Here is a 20950-nt window from a genome sequence, read left to right as displayed (position 1 = left end):
TCCCAGCCCCAAGGCCCACTCCACCAGCCCTCCCAGGCACCTAGAAAGTTTGCACAGCCCTTTCTTTCAACGCACCAGCAGTCTAAGACAAAAGGTATATGCGAGGGAGGCGTTTTATTTCTGCTCTCCATGCCCCTGCGCAGTTAGAAGAATCCTGGTTTCGGTGCGACGTGCAACTCGGTTGCAGCTACGCTGGCTTTGCAGGAAGAGCAAGGAAGGGCTGCCCCTGCACCGCTCACCACCCCAGCCACGCCGCGGACCCTGAGCAGGGCATTCCTCGCACAAGCCCCAAGCCAGCAGCTCCACCGTCTTCCCATTCACGGCTTAACACTTGCACAGCCCTTGGCACAGCCACGCAATGCTCCCAGCTGTGGGGAGCCCCTGCCACAGCGCTGCACAGACAAAGGATCCGGCTGCGCGCAGAAGAGGTGCCACGGCCAGGCTCAACCCCAGCCCCACGGGCAGCCCCCACGCCATGCAGTGCAGAAATGCTGACCGGCTCCCCGCCAAACGAAACGGTCATCTCACGTCAACAATGCTATTTTGAAAAATTAAATAAAAGTAACGGCTACTTCAGACCGTAAGCTTTGTATGCTAATCGACCGGTGGACTTCACCACCCTCCAAATCCCAGGTATTGCTACTTCACACACTTTATAGGCAAAATCCTTGCAGCAGAGTGCAAGGAAACACACACGCAGAGGGCAGGAGTGCCCTGGGTGAATATTAATAGCAACAGCACACCTGATAAATCTACGACTCATCAAAAATACAAATCATAAAAACTGTTAACAGTTCCCCAGGAATCTGCTTTGCCCATCTGCAGCAGCAATATACAAAGGGGAACACAAATACATACCTGCGCACAGGAGGGGAGAACAGCTAATGCTGTATTATTCCATGTAATGACAGTCATGCTACTTCTGGGGTTTTTAACATAGTTCTGTAAACTAGCAGAACAATATTACGGGGAAAAATTCAGTTTCTGGTGGGTTTTTTTCCAGAGCACTATTAATATCGCAATACTGCATGAGCCACTGCTGAGCTGTCTTAGTAAAAAGACAAATTCCTCTACCTTTTCCCATCTACCTTTTACTTCTCTTCTTGGGGGGGTGGGGGAAGAAAAAAAAAAAGTCAAATATTCCACAAGCAGTATTGAAAGAAGTAAACCTACCCCGTTCCTACTAACATCCTCCATTGGGAGCAACTGATTTTTAATTCACAGGAACTGGCGAAAGACAGAACATGAACACCCATGAAGAAAGGGAGGAGGAAAAACACACACCTAATGAAAACTGAAGCTGGCTGTGGGACCCATGGCTGATCATTTGCTTGGAAAACTTTGTATCCTAAGAAACGTTTTGTCCAGCAGTGTGAAATTCAGATTACTAGGCGCCCAGCAAACAGAGCAGGTACTCAGCAAGATAAAATAAGCTCAAGCCCTTTATTTCCCAATTTTTAGTGGAAGGCGTTACCCTAAGGCAGCACAGGGGGTGCGGGGTTTGGCTCCGTGTTCACACACCTTCCAGCATGCATCCCCCACGCTGCTATTGCCGCAGAGACAAACCCATGCTACAGTCGCTGATGCGGAGCAGAACAGGCAGCAGCAATCATCAAAGCTGAATTAAAATACCCATGTCCTTTAAAGTGAGGGGCCTGAAACGCAGAGCAGGGCGCTGCTGGGTGCCGGTGCGCGGTGCGGTGCTGCGTGGTGCTGTGCGGGCAGCGTGGTGCTGTGCGGGAAGGCAGGCCCACGAGATGGCACTCTCACTCGCTTCCCTGCCACGGTCCAAAAGCGGAGCGCGCAACTCCGGCTATAAATTACACAGCCAGACGGCTCTCATCACCATGCCCGGCGCTTGAAGGAGATTCAGAAAGGTCTGCCGCAATTCCCTCTCGCTCAGGCAGGTCAGGATTGGGTCCTTCAAGTCTGTGCAAATGCTTTTAGCCCCACGGCTTTAAATTATGAAAGGTGACATGTGACCTCTGGTTTGTCTCATGAGACCAGGCACAAGATTTATAAATATTTCAGAAAGCTGGTTCTTGCCCTAAACAAAGGGACTCTGCACATTTAGTGAGGCTGGATCTGGGGACTGGGTGGGGAGTGGGAGGACAGCAGAGACCAGCGCTCAAGGTACCATCCCCCAAACTTAAGCCAGATGTGGGGTTCAGCCCTGCCATCTCTGTCAGCAATTCTGAACATTCACCCCCTTACACCAGCACACAGCCGTCTGCCCACTGACCAGCCCTGAGCTCAGGACAGCATTAATGGGAGCAGAGGTGAATCTCTCTCACCCTGATTTTGGTCCCAACAGCATTCACGTTTCCATACGTGCTTCTACAGCACACACCGTAAAAGATGTGGACAAGTGGCTGGAGAAGTAGCAAAACAGAGGGACGTGCAGAAACCTCCAACTTGCTCTGCTGGTGTGCTTTCCAGCAGCTTTAATTTCCCCATGAAATTCATAAAATGTTGCCTTCTCAGTCTGTTTTTAGATGGGTATTTGAGCAGAGCAGCCGCTGTAATGCTGCATGTGAAGTGCCCTGCGCAGACGTGCACACAGGCGCACGGAGGGGACCATTCTTTGTGTACCTTAACATCCCATATTCCTAGGATGATTTCCCTCTTTCACAGCTTGCCTGTTTTATAACACATTTGATGCAGGAGAAGACAAATTGTCTCACAAAGGAAGGACGACAAATCATCTTGCAGCTCTTAACAGGTTATTTTTTTTCCCTTTAAAAAGGAAATTTCCATAACAGAGGCGCCTGTCTTCTTACTAGGGATGTCAAACATCAAATGTTGGGACACGATGATTTCAGCCCATTGGCACTAACCAGGATCACGTACGCCACTTACTACTGCCAGCTTCAAAACATACAAAAACTCCTTGTTCAAATACCAGCCCTTCTAACAATTGCGGTTAAAAGTGATACGGGATACTTAACTGCATCTACATGAGCTGACTTCTAAGGCTAAGTCAAAGGTTAGGGGGATAAAATCCACCAAACAAAATGATACACAAAGGGCAGGATGATACCAAAGCCACGATGCCCTGGGACCAACAGCCAAGCCAAGCAGGGTTACTTTCACAGAACAACACGTTTTTCCCTGGGTTCCCAATGCAGCTCAGGTCTAAGGCTCCCCCGCACCGAGCACTAGGTCGCTGAACAAGGCAGCTCAGGGTGAGCAGCAGGCTACACATCACCTCCCCAAGAGAATCCACATGTCTCCCCCGATGCATGTATCTCCACCACATCAGGGGGCTCTTCCAGAAGCTGAAGAGCCCAGGTAGGCAGCTTGCCCTCCCACCCACAGCCTCATGCCAGAAACACCAGTTCTCCCTAAAACATCAGTGCTGCACACTCAGAGACTGCCCCCTCCATGTTAGCGCCACTCCCTTTGTTTCCCAAAACAAAGCCGATACAAAGCAGGACAACTTTTCTTCCAGGCTGTGTCTATATAAACTTAGAATAATTCTCCCCATGCCAACACGGTCACCTGAGGTTTGTGCCACACAGCACGGAAGCTGCTGGTTTAGTTGTTCCAGAAAGAAGGGCTTTGCTTCCTTCCCGGGTCTTCTGTCATGGTGAACATACTGGATTGACAATCACAGAGCCCAAAGTCCTCCATTAATCTGGTCTCATGGTGGTTTAATACCCAAAGTACAAAATGAGCTAAGTTAAAGGCTGGTATCTCACCAACCTTTTTTTTTTTTTTTTTTTTTTTTTTAATATTAAACTCTTATGTCATATAAGTAAATTAATCTTTTAATACCAGGATTTCCTACTACATACCCCTCTCTGCTTGCAGCAAGACACACTGTGACAAAGCAACTGCGCTAAGTCCAAGAGTGAGAATGCTGATTGGGAAAATAATACACAACACCCTGGCTGAATCCAAGGGAAATGCTCTAATCCAGACCTCACTGGCAGCTGGATAATCTGTGTCTTAATTCAGCTTCCCAGCAGGCACTGGTCTGCTCGTGCAAGACTGTGAGTGGGCTGGATGCTCTTCCACCAAGCACGACCTAAGGCCAACACAACTGCGGAGTCATGGGCTTAAGTTCTTGCACCTGACCGTGGGATTTCAGGCAGTGATCCCTGCCCTGAGCCCCGTTCCGCTGCCTTGCCAGTCTGCACTTCCAAAGTCAAACACAAAACATAATGCCACAGGTGTGGAGAGACTGTATATATACATATGTTTGTATATACAGGCATCCATGCTAAAGCAGTGGCTGCTGGAACTTGACCGTATGTTAAAAAAAAGAAAAGAAAAAAAAAAATGTAGAGGAACTGCACCGTGACCAGCCCCACCACACATGGGCAGCACACGGGAGCTGGACGAAGGGAGCCACCACACAGACACGCCGCCCTAGCACTGGCCTTGGGCTCCTACAAACCAGGGGCACGACGGTAAGGAAACTTCCACCACAGGCAAACAGGTTAACTAACCCATCAGCTGGCGGTGTGCGATCAATACTGCCCGAAGGCAGGGACCAGTTCACTAGCTGGTGACCATCACAATGTTGAGAGGTCCGAGAAGAGCGGGGGAAACTTCCCAGCCCCTGGAAAGGCCTCACACTGCGGTGGAACTGTGTGGTTTGACACCATCCCATTACAGCCATCTTTTTCCCTCTAATTCGGGTCATAACGGATGCAAAGTCCTCCTCTGTAATGAGGAACCATTTGCCGAGGTAAAAAACAACCCATCTAAAAGCCGATATATTCTCCCCCACCCTCACCCAGTTATAAATCCCCGTTCCGAATTTCAGCTTGCACTTGAGAACACGTCTCTTTTGTCCTGCCTGACTTTACTGCAGAAAAGGCTCCTTTTGCCTCCCATTTCTGCACTGGGTGCCATCTTTAATGATGATGTATGGGTGTCCTTTTCCTCAGCAGTGCTGTGGGGAGGGGGTCAAACATGTGACACCGCCAGCATGTGTATCAACAGCAAATTATAAACCGTGTCAATCCAAGTTAATGCAAAGCTGTAATCCTCTTTAACAAGAGATCAAATCAGTGCCATGAGTTATGTTCATTCTGTAATCTGATAAGAAATAGAGTGAGCCTCTAATAAAAGAGTAATGAGAGCCCTTAATGATGCTGTTAAAAGGTAGCGCCAGTTAAAATATTGCTGTTGTTCCAGCTGATTAGATCACTGTTGCATATTTGCACAATCTTGTTTTACCTGTCAGAATAACCTGAGTTGTCTTGGGAGATAAAGGTGTTTGGACCAAACATCTGTGTCCTTAAAGAATGTCTCTCCTGCAAGTTACCGTCCTCCAGAGGTGAAATAATGATGTTCATCAAACTTAGCAGTAATTTGATATTATACCTTTTTTTAAAGTGTCTGTGTTTAGTCTCTGTTCCACACACACGTACAGTGCAAAGATCTGAAGATCTATATATCAAGGCTGACGGAGATATAACAAAACCAAAATCCACACACAGCTCTTCCCAGGAACACAGACTTCGCCTGACCTTGCCACAACTAGGCTGTTTATGGGATCCATTCCTGCAGATACAGCAACGCCGCACGTACCCAAAATATGCTCACTTGCCTACGGACCTGCAGGCCTTCAGCAGGCATCTTTAGCCTCAGTCTGCCCATACAGAGCACATCTACCTAGCATAGGAGCTTTCTGCAAGTGCACAGATGTCTGATCTCCTAAAAATATGTGGCTGTTCAGAGCTAGACCAGCTGAAGGTGACTGTACAGAAGATCTGGGTTCAACTGCAGCTCTAGCCCAGACCTGCTGTGTCACCTTTGGCAAGTCTGAGCTCTAGACTCATGGATTTCTCAAATGCCTTTGGAGATACTGGCTATCATTTCTCTGTGCCTCATTTCCCAAAGTGTAAACCAGAGAAGACCGGCGCCCTCCCAACTCTGTTGCACATGGTGGTACTGAAGGATGCTTCTATTAAAAATGAGACTACGGCTAGATACTGAAGGAATGGGATCGGCACAGTACCCTACGTCATGAAGATGCAAAAAGGGTATTCCAAGGGAAGTCCAAGGAGTGGCACACACATGATGCCACCCTCAAACCTAGGTGAAATACAACCAATGCTGTTCTAATCCTGGGTAACTCCTGTCTCCCCTGGAGAACCACCGGAGCACACTCATATTCAAGCTTTAGCCTTCAGGTTCCTTGTCTTAGGGCAGGCCTGCATACATAGTGATGACCTTGGACCGATCAGAAAAACCTTGGCCCAAGAGTACAATAAATGTATTTAAGTCTATAAACATATCCCCCAAGATAACCATAAAAATCACTTTCCAGTGTATGTTTTAAAATACTACCAAAGAGGGGTTAAAATAGAGGAGGGCTCAAGGCCACCAGTGTCCCACACATTACAACATAATATATGTGAGCACAAGGTTAAACAGCCATGCCCATGCGTAGGGTGCATGAAAAACTGGCAAGTGGAAGATTAATTGCCTGCACGAATGCTATTATTCCAACCAGCAGCAAGAATAAGAAAGAAAGCGGCAGTGATGTTGACAAAGGCAGTTATTATACTTGTATGTTTCTTTTCTCAAATTCAAGCTGTAAAACAATTCTGGAGTGACTGTTCATCCACTTCTCTACACGTGCTCAGGCTGCTGCTCCTCACACATCTGCTCTTTGTTTCCCCAGCCAGTGGCAGTTGCAAGTGATAAACTTGACGTGCCAGATCCTCAGAAGCCCTGGTCTTCCCACAGCCGTGACACCACCCCTGGGACCTCCAGGTGAGTGCCAGCACTTCATTGCACTATTTTAAGGTCTATCTGCACAGCCAGAGTAGTGTAAAATGGCTTAAACGTACAGGAGAATCAGGCCCCAAATGCATTCCTGTACATATTAAATATACAGAAAAGAGCAAGGTATTACAGTGGTACACAGACTCGCACCCTCAACAGCAACTTACAGCAAGCAAAGCAAGACAACAGTCACAGACTACTCCCCTCTGCTTTTGCCCCAGTGACAAAGGGCTCATGCAGTTCATCGCAGGGAGCGAGGACTTGGCACAGCCAAGAAAGAACCAGAATCACACCACCACTCGCACCCCCCGGACCCTGCGCCATCCGCCCAAGCTTCTACCCATCCACAGCTGCACATACTTGTTTATTTACTGGCATTTTCCAAGTATATACCTGCCACCGTAGCCACTGGTAGAACTTAAGGGGAATGTTCTCCCAGCTCTGTGTCTACAACCCTTTTTTATATACAGCTCACTGACACTTCAAAATTTCTCATACTACAACACAGAGCGCCCCGTTGTTCAGACGTGTATTTATTTTGGGGTCATGCCTTTTAAGTGCCTGACCGGAAAAAAAAAATGGCTCAGAGCACAATCACATCACTGTGAAGTGTATACTTGCATTTTCAATCTAGTAATTCATACTTGCAAACAATAAAATTACCTTCTTCTGTCACAAAGGAAAGCTGTTATCATTACTGCTTCCCTCTCATGCGTACAGGCTCGGTCCTTTCTTTTTAATTCACCTGCAGTTTAAAGCAGATGTTGAATTCTTCTTGCCTTGTCCAGTACATCTGTGGCTGCTCGAGAGGCATTATGGCCCATGGCAAGTGCAGGGGCATTTTCAACTGAGATGTGATGTGACCCCTAAAGAGTGGTTATGATTTAAAAAAAAACCAAAAAAACAACCAACTGATAGCAGCAGATATCTTTGTTTTGGGAGAGCTGAACCAAAACATCTATAGAGGCCTAACTTTCAGACACTGGCCACTCCAGTATTTTGAATACGTTTTACGACTGGATGCAAACACAAATGCTGCAAACTACAGAGGAAAGGAAGGAAGCTAAGCTAAGTAATGCCCAGTTTTCAGTGTGCAAAGCAAGAATGCCCACCTAAATGTGGAAGGGCTGCTGCAAAGAGGTGTCCTTTGCTTGCAAAGAGGAAGCAAGAATCTGTTCCTAAAGCCCACACGGAATAGGACAAGAAGTAATGGGCCTAAATTACAGCGGAGAGAAATCTAAGCTCAACATTAGGACTAAACAATGGCAGAGCACATCCCGTGGGGAGGAAGCTGCAGAGAAACTGCTTAGGGAGGACTGTAATGCCTGCAATAGGCAAAGGCAAGGCATATTCTTTGTATTACAAGTAACCAGCAGGCATTTTGGCAACAGCAAGGAAAGCTTAGGCTTCTATTTGTGTATCTGTCTCTTGTCTGAGAGAAAAAGCTTCCTACGTATGTTAAAAAATGAAATACTACTACTCTTACTAAACCATTGTTTTTTACAGTCACTTCTCAACAGCAGTCCTCCAATGCACCGAAGAGAAATCAGGAGTCTCAGAAACACAGAGCGACCTGCTCAAGGTCATCCACAAAGCCACTGGCAGAACAGGAACAGAACCTGCCCAGCCTGATCCCGGCGCTGCCCCATCCACACCCAGGGTTTGCCTGAAAGCCTGGTCTTGGCAGAACGGGATACAGCTGCCCACACGATACGACCCTCAGGCACACTTGCTGGTGTGCGAACACATCAACCAACAGCCTCACTCTAGACGGCTAAACCAACATCAGGAGATAAGTGACTAAAATGCCATTAACAGAAAGTATGGCGGGCCTCCAAAGTGACTAATAAACTTAATGTAAGAAATAAGTTCCCGCAGTCAGACAATAAGCAGCAGCAGCTGCTGCCACGCTGCTGCCACCAAAGAATCAGTGAAACATGCAAGCGATGTAATAACCCGCTCAATGTGGAGAAAACCCCCAGGAGACATTTTCAGTAAACCAAATGTCAAACACTCTGTCCCTACCACAATGATAACTATGTCGACACAGCATAACGTAGATAGCATCCTATTAGCTGGAATAGCTTCTGAGGGTCAGCCAGACCCCATGCAGTTTGTGGTGGACTCAAGGTGCCTCCCGAGAAGCGAGGGGAATAAGGATTATGAAGATGGCAGCCAGATGAAGTCTAGCTGAGGCCCAAGAAGGCTATTGTGCAGAACAACTCCACCGTCCCAGCTGTTCCGATGCACTTCACGTCTGCATTGACTTGCTGGCGGATTTTGGCTTACAGAATGTATTTTCTATGCAACTTTTGGAATACAAGTAAGTGCGGTGGACTGTGAAGGAGGAGGCAATGTCACCTCTGGGGACACCAAACACAGTATAACTCCCAGATTATTAGGAGCAGTCCCGCTTTTTTTTTTTTTACCTTCCTCCCCCTCACGCACACCCCATGCAAGCTAAGCTTGCCTTCATTCTGGGGACAGAGCAGAGGGCTGTATGCCTGCCTAACCTGCAGGACAGTTCCATATGTGGTATGCACAAAAACATGACAGACACCCTAACCTCATTCAAAATTCTCAAAGCATAAGTAGTAACCAGTCAACTGGACATAATACTAAGATAGAGAAATATCAGAGTCATGCATATTATTAATGAATGTGGTATGAATTGGTTCTTCCTATAAACACATATGCCACCTGCTAATCATCCTCAGACAGAAAGATGTGGGGAGTGAGCAGCGTGTCCCAGAACCGTTTCTATGGAATGGTATGACTCTACCAGATATGTATGTATCCTGCCCCATGTTTTATTCAGGATTATCCAAAACAGCAAAGACATCAATTCCATTCAGGTAAGGAGGCTGGGAAACTTGGCGGCTAGGAAGCACAGACAGCTGCTAGCTCAAGCCCTGCATATCAGAAAGAAAAATGTACTTGATTTATTTGCCAAACAGGTGAAAGTGTCCAAGCCACTTCTGCCCCTCTCTTCCTGTGATCCAGGTAAGGAGGTGGAAGAACTGACTACTTTATATGGATGGAGGCAGAGCTTTCACCCTACACATGCAACATATTTTTGTGGTGAGAGATCTAGACAATATTCAGAAATCAGACCAGTTTTCTCACTTGAAAAAAAAGAAAAAGAGTAAAGAAACTATGAAAAAGATGCATAATGAAACAGCACGGGTCTTATTATGGACACAAAACATCTTTTTTTTGTGCCAGTTTACTGGAGAGCTCTCATCCAGAAGTCTGTGCAATACCCCAAAAGGCAACAGCCTAAGAACAGCAGGTATTTGGTTTCCATCTCGCAAACAGACAAATGACATCTCTCTCACACTAAGCACAAACATGTTCCACAACCCAGGGGAAAGATGTTTCTCAAGCCTTCCACATCCATTCACTGGAAAAATTATTCCACTTCCTTCCCACAAAAAGCTCAGCATTTCAAGATATAGCATATATGTAGAAAAACTATCTAGTAATCGTGCACAAAACTTTACTGATATTTTCTATTTTAATTAGCATATTAAAACATTATAGTCTCAAAACAAAATTCTTCACTCTTTAAATAGACAAATACAAGCATTTAGGTCTTGAGTGAATCTTCACTGAATTATTCCAGTTATTAAGCGATCTAAGAAAATGCGTACTAAACATAATTTAAATCAGTTGCCACTTCTGTTAAAAGACAAAGTCTTCCTACGTTTTGATTATACTGAAGACACCAGATAACTTAGTTGTCTATTTCTAAAATAATTCCACAAAACTAGATTTCAAAATTGGAGGCATTTTAAGCAGGAATCAAAATGCAGGTACTGAGATTTATGAAAATTTCTTGTTTGGTGTCACAGTAATTACAGAGTGAAAGCTCAGCCAGACTGCCTGGACAGATGTGACCAAGACACCCAGGCTATGATGCCAGTGACAAATGGTTAACTGATAAAAAGAAATGGAGGGGGCGACAGACTGAAGAACAGGTCAATATCATGCTGTCATGAAGCCATTTGAGAAACATAATTAATCTATTACTCACCTGGCATCATCATTCATTGTACAGTGGTCAATAGGTGCCATGAAGCTCACCAGCTTGCTATGGACATGATACCTGAATAGTGCAGGAAATAAGCAGGCAGCACATTAGTAACTATTAATGAAAAGGAAACGCTGCTGCTTGAATAGAAACACAGCAGCCCCTGAAATGCAAAGCACCGTTTTTCCTGGTGACCAGTACCTAATGAGTCACTAGTTGTAGCTGGCTTTTCCCCCCCACTTCCCTCCTCCTCCTCCTTTCTTGTAACATGGACAATAATCAGATGATGCAATGAACTGAACAGCAAGCAAATCCTTTTTTATCACAGTTAGAATGTGGACATACAGCACCCATTAAATGTGTGCGAGTACATAATCAAGACTCCCAGAGAGACAACCCTGAAAACTCACAGACAGAGAAACAAGAACTTGTTTTCAGCCTTCCATTCAGCTGGCATCTTAATCACCTTCTGGAATTTGTGCCCAAAGAGCCCACTGCAGGCAGCAGAAGCGTCAGAGCATCAAACCTTCTCAAGCATCCCTCTGCTATCAGTTTCTCCTTGCTCTGTGGTGTCTAGGGCCCTAAAGGATATAAAAATCCCACTCTGCTAGCTGTACCGTAGTTGGAAAGTCTTACCCTGAATAACTTACAAATGGAGCACATAAAAACAGCAAAGGAGACACAAAAAAGGCGGGTGCAAAGAAGACATGGGGCGTATCCAAGGTGATACAGTGCTGCATCTGTCTGAGCTTCTGATCCACCAGAATATTTCTACAAGCTGTTCTGCACCTCCAGATATGGGATCCCCTCCCGCTTCCCACCCTGGGCTAGGAACTTGCAATAGATTTCATGACTTATATCCAAGGACCTGACATAAAATTTAAGAGAGTACTGAAAAACTCAGAATGAAAAGGTGGCTTTAAACCCTAGTGTCTAAGAGCAGGGGATTCCAAACCAATGGCTTTTGGTGTACACTACCACGCTGCCTACCCAGCTCTGAAATGTTTCATCCAAGCTGCTGCTATTTTTAGAGCTTGACAAATAGCAGGCAAAAGGATTCACAAGCATTTGCCCAGAATCACCTTTCCACTCTGTCACCTCTGCACTCCCTTTTGTTTGCTTATGCAGGAACATTCCCTCAAGGGGATTTTTAGCTCACGACACTATTTCAGAGTGGTTCTTCAGGCACAGCACACGCTCAACCTTACACGAGGGCTTCTGTGCACAATCAAGTCTTTGTCACTCGTAATGGAAGCAACTGCCCTGGTCTAACGCTGCGACGAGCGAGCCGGGGAAGAGCCGTAGCTGTGTGGGGCTAGTACTGCAACAAACAGGTCAACAACAGGCTGCACTACAAAATAGTTCACTTATGAGACATTACCAACTGATGGATTCATACAGATCAAAGAGCTTCTACAGGCACAGTCTGTGTAGCGGCAAAAGGACTAAGCAATTCAGATAAATTCTCTGACACGAGTTGTTTGTCCAGAACTAATTACTGTCACATTTTTAAAATCAGGACTTTAAAAATCCCAGTCTAGCAGATATAAACCAGTTATTTTCATTCACAGAAAGACATCCCACATTGCAGCAGCACAGGACCAGAAATCACTGACATGAAAAAGAGGTGTAGACACATCACTCCTCCTCAAGAAAATTCTACCCTCTTTTAAAAGTACCTTCTTTTTAAAGGAAGATTCTACCTCAAGAAAAGGCATGTCTTAGTGAGGGATAGCAGAGTTCTAGGCACCAGGTTTCTTAAGTTCGACTGTGGAGTTTTTGGATGAGCTCACTTCCCCTCTCAGTGCTCAAATTTCCCTGTCTATGAAGGGGACAAGTACTCATATCAAGTGGAAGATCGACTGCTTTTGAAAGCACTGGAAGATCCCCACACCCTACAATAAACTAGCACATTTCATCCAAACATGCTATGATATTGAAGGTTTGCTAAAGGACTGCTAAAAAGGAAGAATTACGGAGACAGAGGAAACAGTATTAAATGCTTTGCTCTTCAGGATCTCAGAGTCCTTCATGAAAACCGAGCTAAGCACTGCTGCCCCAGTTTTAGAAAAGGAAAAAAAGAACAGAGGATAAGTGATCTGCTTGGGGTGACACTGCTTCTCTCAGTGGAAGAACCATCTCTTTAAAAACACCCATTTGGGCTCTACTGGGACTATTCTGAAAAGATGGTGGGGCTTAACTACATGCTAATCCTAAACACAGACAATGACACTTTTTTATTGATATCTTCCCTGCAGGGTCACTGCAACTTTTATTTAAAGAAGAAAAAAAAGGCACCTAAGATCTAAGAGGCAATTGACTTGGTGAGATAGCTGATCTCTCAGGAATGCTGAAGCGCACAGATTGCACACAATGAGAGACTTCCCCATTATTCCTGGAGGTTTACGAGTCTGACTCAGTTGTGTGATGTTGTCAGTAGTTTTGACTGAATCATGAATATATCCAATTATGTGTGATGCTGACAGAGAAGAATATTGATAGTCAATAATTATAGGCTTTTCAGGCCAACAAAGTAGCTCTTCCCTCTTTCAATAAATTATCTTATGACATCTATCTTAAAAATTGCTATGCCAGGCCTGACCCAGACTGACTCCACTGACTTTCTATCAGATGCCATCTAAACTCACGATTTATAGTTTACTCACAAAAGGATGGTTAATGTTGCGGATTTTTCAGGAAGCTTTTCAGCATGCCTCCCTGCCACAAACACCTCCTCCACTACAAATCATGCAGTCATGCTAAACTCAGGGAGACTAATATATCTGCTTTGCAAAGGGAAAAAAAACAACACCTTGTTCTCTCCAGACTGTTTCCCTTTCCACCCTACCACGTGAAAGATTCTTACACTGAACACACAACAGGAGAGCTCAACCCAAATCAGTGGTCAGGATGTGAAATGCTTTGAAGCTAAAGAAAGCTGCGATGTGACTTACAAAAACAGAGAGATTAGACAACGAATTCCAATCGACAGTCAGTAGGGAAAGAGACATCTACCTCACCGAGGCATTTCTGCACATCTTCACCTAGAGCTCTTCCCACATTTTAATCAGCTAAATATATATTGCACAACAGGTGTTTATTGGCTTTCACTGGAAATTACGGCCCCAGATCACTTAGTGACACTTGAACACCTCTTGCCAGTGTTTTCTGAGACCAATGAACACTCTTGCCAAGACAGATCTGGGCAGCACTCACAGGCTGCATCCAACCAAGCCCTTATACTATGCTCAAAGAACATTAAGGTTCTCCAGTGGATGCCCCAGAGCATCCTTGCTCTAAAAGGCCTGAATAAGCCTACCACTGCACCCCAGAGCCAACCAGTGCAGCCAGACTTCCTTTGGTAAAATCAAGAACTTCTCTTTGCTTGCAGAAGCTTTCACCCACCGGATTCTCCTTCCTTTACTGGCTTTTCTGTCCACTTTCTTCTTTATTTTGCTTCGTAACTTCTGGATGGCCAGCCATTGCCTGAGGAATGCAAAACGACAGTTACACAACCTTTAGAGCCGCTGGGAAATGAGCATTAGCTACACTGGGGTCTGAGGCACTTCCCAGCCCTTGCAACCATTGCATTGACACAAGCGAAGAAGATCAGAACCTCAGGAGAACAAGTACGAAACTTCAAGTGCCCGTGGTACTGCTTCATCCACAGACATGGCACTGACTGCAGCCACAATGGGACACAGACCAGACCTGCTGATCCAGATGAGACATTGTGGTTCACTGAGAACATTCTACTTGCAGGGAAATCCATGGAGGCCACAAGGCTTGGCTCCATTTTTTATTCTTCCTTGATTATTTTTTTTTTTTTAAGAATCTTTATAATTAAAAAGAAAATCTTTGCAAAATATGAATGCTAAAATCTGTAAAAAATGCCTTTACAGGTACTGCTTTTTTGTTTCAGCCTTGATTACTAGAATGACTTCTGTTTTGCATATTGAAAGCCCATAACAGAATAGATGGTCTGCCACAGACTAAACTGATTCTTTAAGTGAGACAGGTTATGCTAACTTCAAGAACAGAATTACTGTGATGCAACAGACACCATGAATTTATTTCTTCCTTCAGTTTTGCAAATTATATTGAAGATTACAAGCAAGCATTTTCCCCCACCATCTCTGACTATCAAACCTGGCAAATCTAGCAAGCAGTCCTATATAATGCTCCAACTATTACTACACAAGGCTACAAAAGAAAGAAAAGCAATAAGCACTTTCAGAAAGTGCTGTCTAATGCCCAAATGTATTTAGAAGGGAAGACTCAACTTCTCAAACAGAACTTCATCAAGTCAAAGAAGTTTTCAGCGGGGAAAAACTTCTACTAGTTATAAATATTTTTTTTACAAAAATGAGCGTCATCTTACCTGATTTATACAAAGAAAACTCGACATCAGGGAAAAAAATCTAGCAAAATCCAATTACTGCAATCTTAATATAATCTTAATTACTGTAATCTATTTTATTGTTAAGTCAGATAAATGTACAATGTAATCACCACTTAAATGTAATTTTGTCTATATCATGTTAAATTATAGTGAATAGCTTTCCATAATATTCCAGACATACACAAAATAAATTTGACACATTGCACTAAAATTTGGGTAATATTTTACAAGGATAAAAGTTATTTCACCATCACAAAATTTCCTAATGCCTTTTCTTCCCCTCCCCATACAGACACCCCCATACCACTTTTTCAGTGGAGAGCCCCTACTTTAACATTTTCAGCCTTCCTCTGCTTTTACACTTTTTTAAATTATAGCCCCTGGCTATTTAAATGTACACTGTTCATTAAGTAGTATTTGGAAGATTCTTCATTTTCTAACTAGAGAATTAAACAGAGAAATAAGAGCTTCCCTACATGGAATTATATTTTACTTCTGCATGCAGAAAATATTCTCTGATATTGTTTCAATTGTATAGCAGCTTTTCTTACAGCAGGGAGAGAGCATACGCAAGAATTGCTTTAACTGACCTCACAACAGAAGGTTTGATCCCCTGAAACAATGACAAAACAGAGCTCATAATGAGAAAAGGCCAAATTTCAGCAGCAGGCAGACACTAGTCTAGTGACCTAACAGACCCTCACCAGGGTTAAGACACCCCTCTGTGGATTCCCTATGTGCTGCATGGATCACTGACTCAGAAATATTCCAAGTCTGGAACAAGCCTTTGACAACTGGAAAGCATCTTCAGGGGTTCGTCGGCAAACCAGGGCACGGCTAAAGGCTGGCAAACTCCCAGTCACACTTGTGATCCATAACCAAGCAATACGTTACAGCGAACGACTTTCTTGGCTCATCTCATACTGTTTTAATCATTTGTTATGCAATTTCTTACACCAGATGCTTTCTCCAGAGTCATTAAAAAATTTGCCCTCTACAATGAGCTGGACTGGAAGCCCTCAAGTAGTTTTGCACCTCTGAACCGGAATGCAGTGCTGGGGTGAAGTCAGTGATGTTACAGGCAGCTTCCTACTTACCTGCCCATTGCTACCTGGTCATTGGGGTCCAACGAACTGGTTTTACGTTCTATAAGTTCTCGAAGGAGCTAGAAGAAAGACAACAATCCCGTTTAGAAGTACAGTAAAGACAGGTTCATGCAAACAGGCTCACAGGTTTCCCAGAATAGTTAAGAAATCAGCTGCCAAGCTCCCAAGGGAACATGTATGCCTCAATTTCTTGAAACTTCCTAGAAAACCCCAAGCCAAGAACAAAGGCTTTTTAACATTCCCTCTGCGTGAAAGAGTTTTCCAAGGGAAAAAGCTGACAGCTATGATAAAAGTTTAAGTAGATCGTGCCCCTCTTCCAAAAAGGTCCCCATAGAATATGTGACTGGACCATAACACTGAAGGCCACCACAAAGAGTTTCTGTATATAATTTCAGATGGAACTAGTAGTAGTATAGTCTTCCCTTCAACCCATCATGGTTTGTTTAGGTGACACGTCACATCATGTCATTCATCTGATGAGAATCTAAAAGGTTATGCAGAGCCAGAGAGGCACAGTTTAGCAGCACCGTGGCACAAGAAGCTCCACATGGGCAAAGCATACAAACGGCCTTAAGTGTAAGAGCACTGCAAAGCCTCCTCTGGGACTGTCAGAGGGGCCAACTGCTCGGCAGCTGCTGGTCCCAGGAGCCCAGAGCGAAGTGTACAATCCCACAGCAGGCAAAGAAGTGACAGGCTTGGGGGGATGTGAGCAGCTGAGCTTCAGCTCATGTTTCAGAGGCTGGTACCGTACCTTGGGCTCTGGAAAGATAAAAAAGGCCTGAACGTTCACAGGCTGCTGTGTGCACTGCTCCCATGGGCAAGAGATGCTGCACAGGCAGATCTGCAGTAAGACCTCAGCCCCCCAGGTCTCACCCCACACTTCGTGCAGGGAGGGCAGGTGGAAACTGAAACATTTCACCAGACAGAAGTCAAGCATTGCTGGGCAGTAACGCTCGCTCTGAGGAACAGCACAGCAAAACAATTTTTATAGCTAGAGCAGGAATGCTCAAGTAGGCTTTTCTATTTCTTTTCATGTCCTGAGGGCTGGGTTTTGTCCTTTTTGTTTCCTGCAGCCAAAGAATATTGTGAACAGCCTTCTTGGCTACTTGACTGGTGCTATATGTTTATCACCACTCACTGTAAATTGTACGTGCTGTGCCTTGGGTATTAGCCAACATATTAACACAAAGAACAGAAATAACCCCTCCAAAACAGAGGGACACAGGCTGCTTTTTAGATGCTGACATTTCACTGACGAGTGAAGTTACTGTCTCGGCTCAGAAAGCACCCAAAACAGACCCACCTGGAAGCCAGAGAGTCCAGGCAATCCCACAAAGAAGCCAGAGAAGAAAGGATGAAAGATGCTTCTCCTCCACCCTACACTTTTGCTTAGGCAGGGACTAGACTGTAATGGTCAGTTGAGGTACAGCAACGGTCATGGAAAGCAGGGCTTGGAGAGCAGCCATGGTCTTCACCCGGCCCAAGACAGCACGTACAGTGGAGGCAAGAGGACAAGAAAGAAGCTCCACATCCCCCTCGCAGCCGGGGGCGTGGAGGGAAATACCAACTCAAGTGAGACGATGGCATTTCTGAGCACAGCTTGGCTCCAGACTGCCCCTGCGCTCAGAGCAGCGGGCCCTCAGAGGCTTCCTGGGCACTGACGCTGCCCCACGAAGCACAGCTGATGACAGAATTGTCCCGGGCACGGTGCTATGTGAGAAACTCACTGAGCCCCATGGTTTCTGATCACTGAAGTACACTACCGGAGTGAGGGAGGGGAAAGGCGTGCACCCCACAAAAGAAAAATGCCATAAAGGTAGATAGGTATCTTTTTATGAGCCTTTTTTATTTTCAAATAAGAGATGCTGAAGCAACAGAGAAAATATTTATACCTGTCCACATCTTTCCTCTCCTCCAAGGCATACATCGTAACACACACACACACAAAAGAGTGATTCAAGCATAATTAAAAACCCATTGTGACTTTTTTTTCTATTTGCTTATTTTTTGAGATTATTACTGCAGCAATTACATTTAGAAATCCAGGAAGAGAGGTCACTGGTTTATTATCACTAGAAAACAGCAAGCTACTTCTCTGCCCTGTTTATCTGATTGATTCCCAACATCTTTCTGGCACACAATCTATCAGTTTATCTCTCCTACTTCATCACAGTCACTTCTGGCAGCTAAATACAAGATCCAAATCCAGTGTTACACAGACATACGACACAGTAAACCTATGTAACACCACCACTCTGTAAACAGCTGCCCTTAAGGCTAAGCAGAAATGGGATCTTGGTTTCTAGTCAATATTCTGTCAAAAGCAAGGTGGGAGGGAGGGTTTTAACAGCAGCGAGAAATGGTGCAGCAAGGTTTTAGTGGTTTCTTCCTGTACTGGCAATAAGGTGTGTTTACTGTCGCCTCTTATCTTGCCTCCTTGGCACAATGCACAGCAAAAAACTGCTGAGTAGTAACGGCAGAGGCTAAGGCATGAGGAGACAGCAATGCACAGATGTCCCATGCTCTCAGAACACTAAGCAGCAAGACATTTTCAGCAGGACTTGCTCTTCTTGGTAGCCTACCAAATCCAAAGACTGGTAAACTAAGGAGTGCTGCCAAGATCTTACAACTACGTCCACGCTGGTTAGAACAAGATGCGTTTCTGGGGCAGATTCCCAGTGCTGCACCTAGGGAGTGGGCAGGATCTTGTTGGACAGGATCACTCTCCTTTTGGCAAGGCAGCGTTTCCCGCAATGGCTGTGAAGGGCGAGGGGTTGAACTGCGTGCTGCTTAGCAGGGCAACAGCAGGGATCCCGTTATTTGCTGGGGGGCATATCCTCTCCTCTGTGAGCAAAATTAGCAGGGAAAAGCTTTGTGCAGCAGTAGGAGACTAAACCCTACCCACAGCCATCTCCTTGGCACTAACTAGGCCACCAGCCGATCAGCCATTAGTTGAGGCAGAGACGGTTTTGTTGACCTTGGGGCTGACAGTGAAATGTTCTTTCAGTGCCACATCAACCGGAGGACTGGGGATGCTGCTGGGGAGAGGAGAGGGAGACAGAAATAGGGGGAAGTGGAAAAAAAGCAGGAACAAGAGGGAAATTAGGAAACAGAGGGGGAAAAAGTCTGCAAAGCTTCTTACAACATCTAAATAGTGTACATCTTAAAGCTGAAGTTATAAATCATGCTAACAATGGTTACTAAAATAAAAGTGGATGTAGCCAGAGGCTACAACTGAAAAAGTCAGTCTAGACCTGCCTCGCTGCCTTTGGTCTTTAAGGATTTGATTAGTTTTTCCGCTTTCTAGTTCAGAGTCTTGCATTCAGCCCATGCTCCAGAGCCAGCTAGGGCTCACGATACAGAATGAATGATAAATTCATTTACTGAATAAAGCAACAGTGTTTTCACAGCACAAGACTTTAAACACTTCCGAAGCTGCAATATTTCATTAAGCTTGGCGATTCTGTTTAAAATTTATTAGTCAAAACAGAAAACTCTCATCAGACCCCATATATTCCATTAGGAGTGATATATGGTGTCTCCCAATGTCTAATTATTAACTAGGAAGTGTAAGTAAATCACCATCAGCATTAAGCCCTGATGTGTGAAGACGAGAGTTTGAGTTAGGCAATTTCAGCATCAAAAGGCTTTGATTTGAAACGTATCCTTTTTTGCTTTCCCTCCTTCACCTCTTCACATCTTCCCTGAACTTCAAAAACCTAAGCTCAGTCTCCCATGTAAGCAAACACAACTGCCTACCTGCAACGAAGTGCAACCACGTCCAGCAGTCTGCAGCTCAACTACCGACTCCAAGCTGCTCTTACCAAAAGCTGGAACCAGCAGGACAAAGTACGTGCAAAGCGGACAACGGGCAGCAGAAAGCAGGAGATAACGTCTGTATTACCCGTCTTTGGAAGGCAGTGGCGATGCTCGCCAAGAGTGCTCCCGTGCACACATCTTTATGAACTCAGAAAAGCTTTGCTATTAAAACCAACCCAATCAGAGTCCCTGGTCAAAACCAGGAGCTACCAACCACACAAGTAAAGAAGCGCACACAGAGGTCGCGTGGTTTGCCAAGGCCCACAAGCCTTGTTTGCGGAGGGCCGGGAGCAGGCAGGAACTGACTCTGCCTCCTGTGTCCTGAGCATGTGAGCAAGCCTAAAATCTGCAACCACTAGCAAAGAGTACGGCAGTGTTCCTGCAGAACATGTCTGAAGGCAGGAGCTTCAAAATCGGTTAGTATTCACCTGCCTTTGCTGACACCAGAGCCATTGTTAAAATTCACACTGGAGTCAATGATGTGTGCTTTCTAAAGAATTCACCTTAAAAGGACTCCCTCTTGACGCTAGTTAAAGAGATGCACACAAAGTGCACTGTACAAAATCAGAGGGATTTAGAAATGTCATCAGGGTGTTGTTCAAGGGTAATAGAGATTCATTTCTCATTTTAGAGGTCAATTTTCATTTTAGAGGTTAGGTCTCATTTTCATGCACTATCTATCAGTGTTTCTAATACTACAGTTGCTGACCTTTCTGATTTGCAGACCCCTAAGAATTTCCAGTTGAGACAAAGAGCTAAGTATAACCGAAATAAGCCTCGTGACAAAAGGCTTGCTCTTCTTAGACCTCACAGATCAATTCAAATTAATACCTCGCAAAAGTT

The 20950-nt window shown here is 44.9% G+C and overlaps 1 protein-coding gene across 1 annotated transcript in view; it reads right to left on the bottom strand.

Moving 5' to 3' along the window:
• The window catches only part of AATF (apoptosis antagonizing transcription factor), a 55580-nt gene that overhangs the window by 5125 nt on the left and 29505 nt on the right, over positions 1–20950 (bottom strand). The window contains exons 9-11 of the mRNA XM_080383503.1: positions 16280–16347; positions 14186–14266; positions 10784–10855 (exon numbers count right to left, since the gene is read on the bottom strand). Coding sequence (XP_080239629.1) covers positions 10784–10855; positions 14186–14266; positions 16280–16347 — 221 coding nt within the window. The remainder of the gene's footprint in view (positions 1–10783; positions 10856–14185; positions 14267–16279; positions 16348–20950) is intronic.

Source organism: Falco punctatus, assembly GCF_963210335.1.
Source record: "Falco punctatus genome assembly, chromosome: 1".
Classification (NCBI taxonomy): Eukaryota; Metazoa; Chordata; class Aves; order Falconiformes; family Falconidae; genus Falco; species Falco punctatus.
This window is presented reverse-complemented; position numbering and strand designations above follow the sequence as displayed.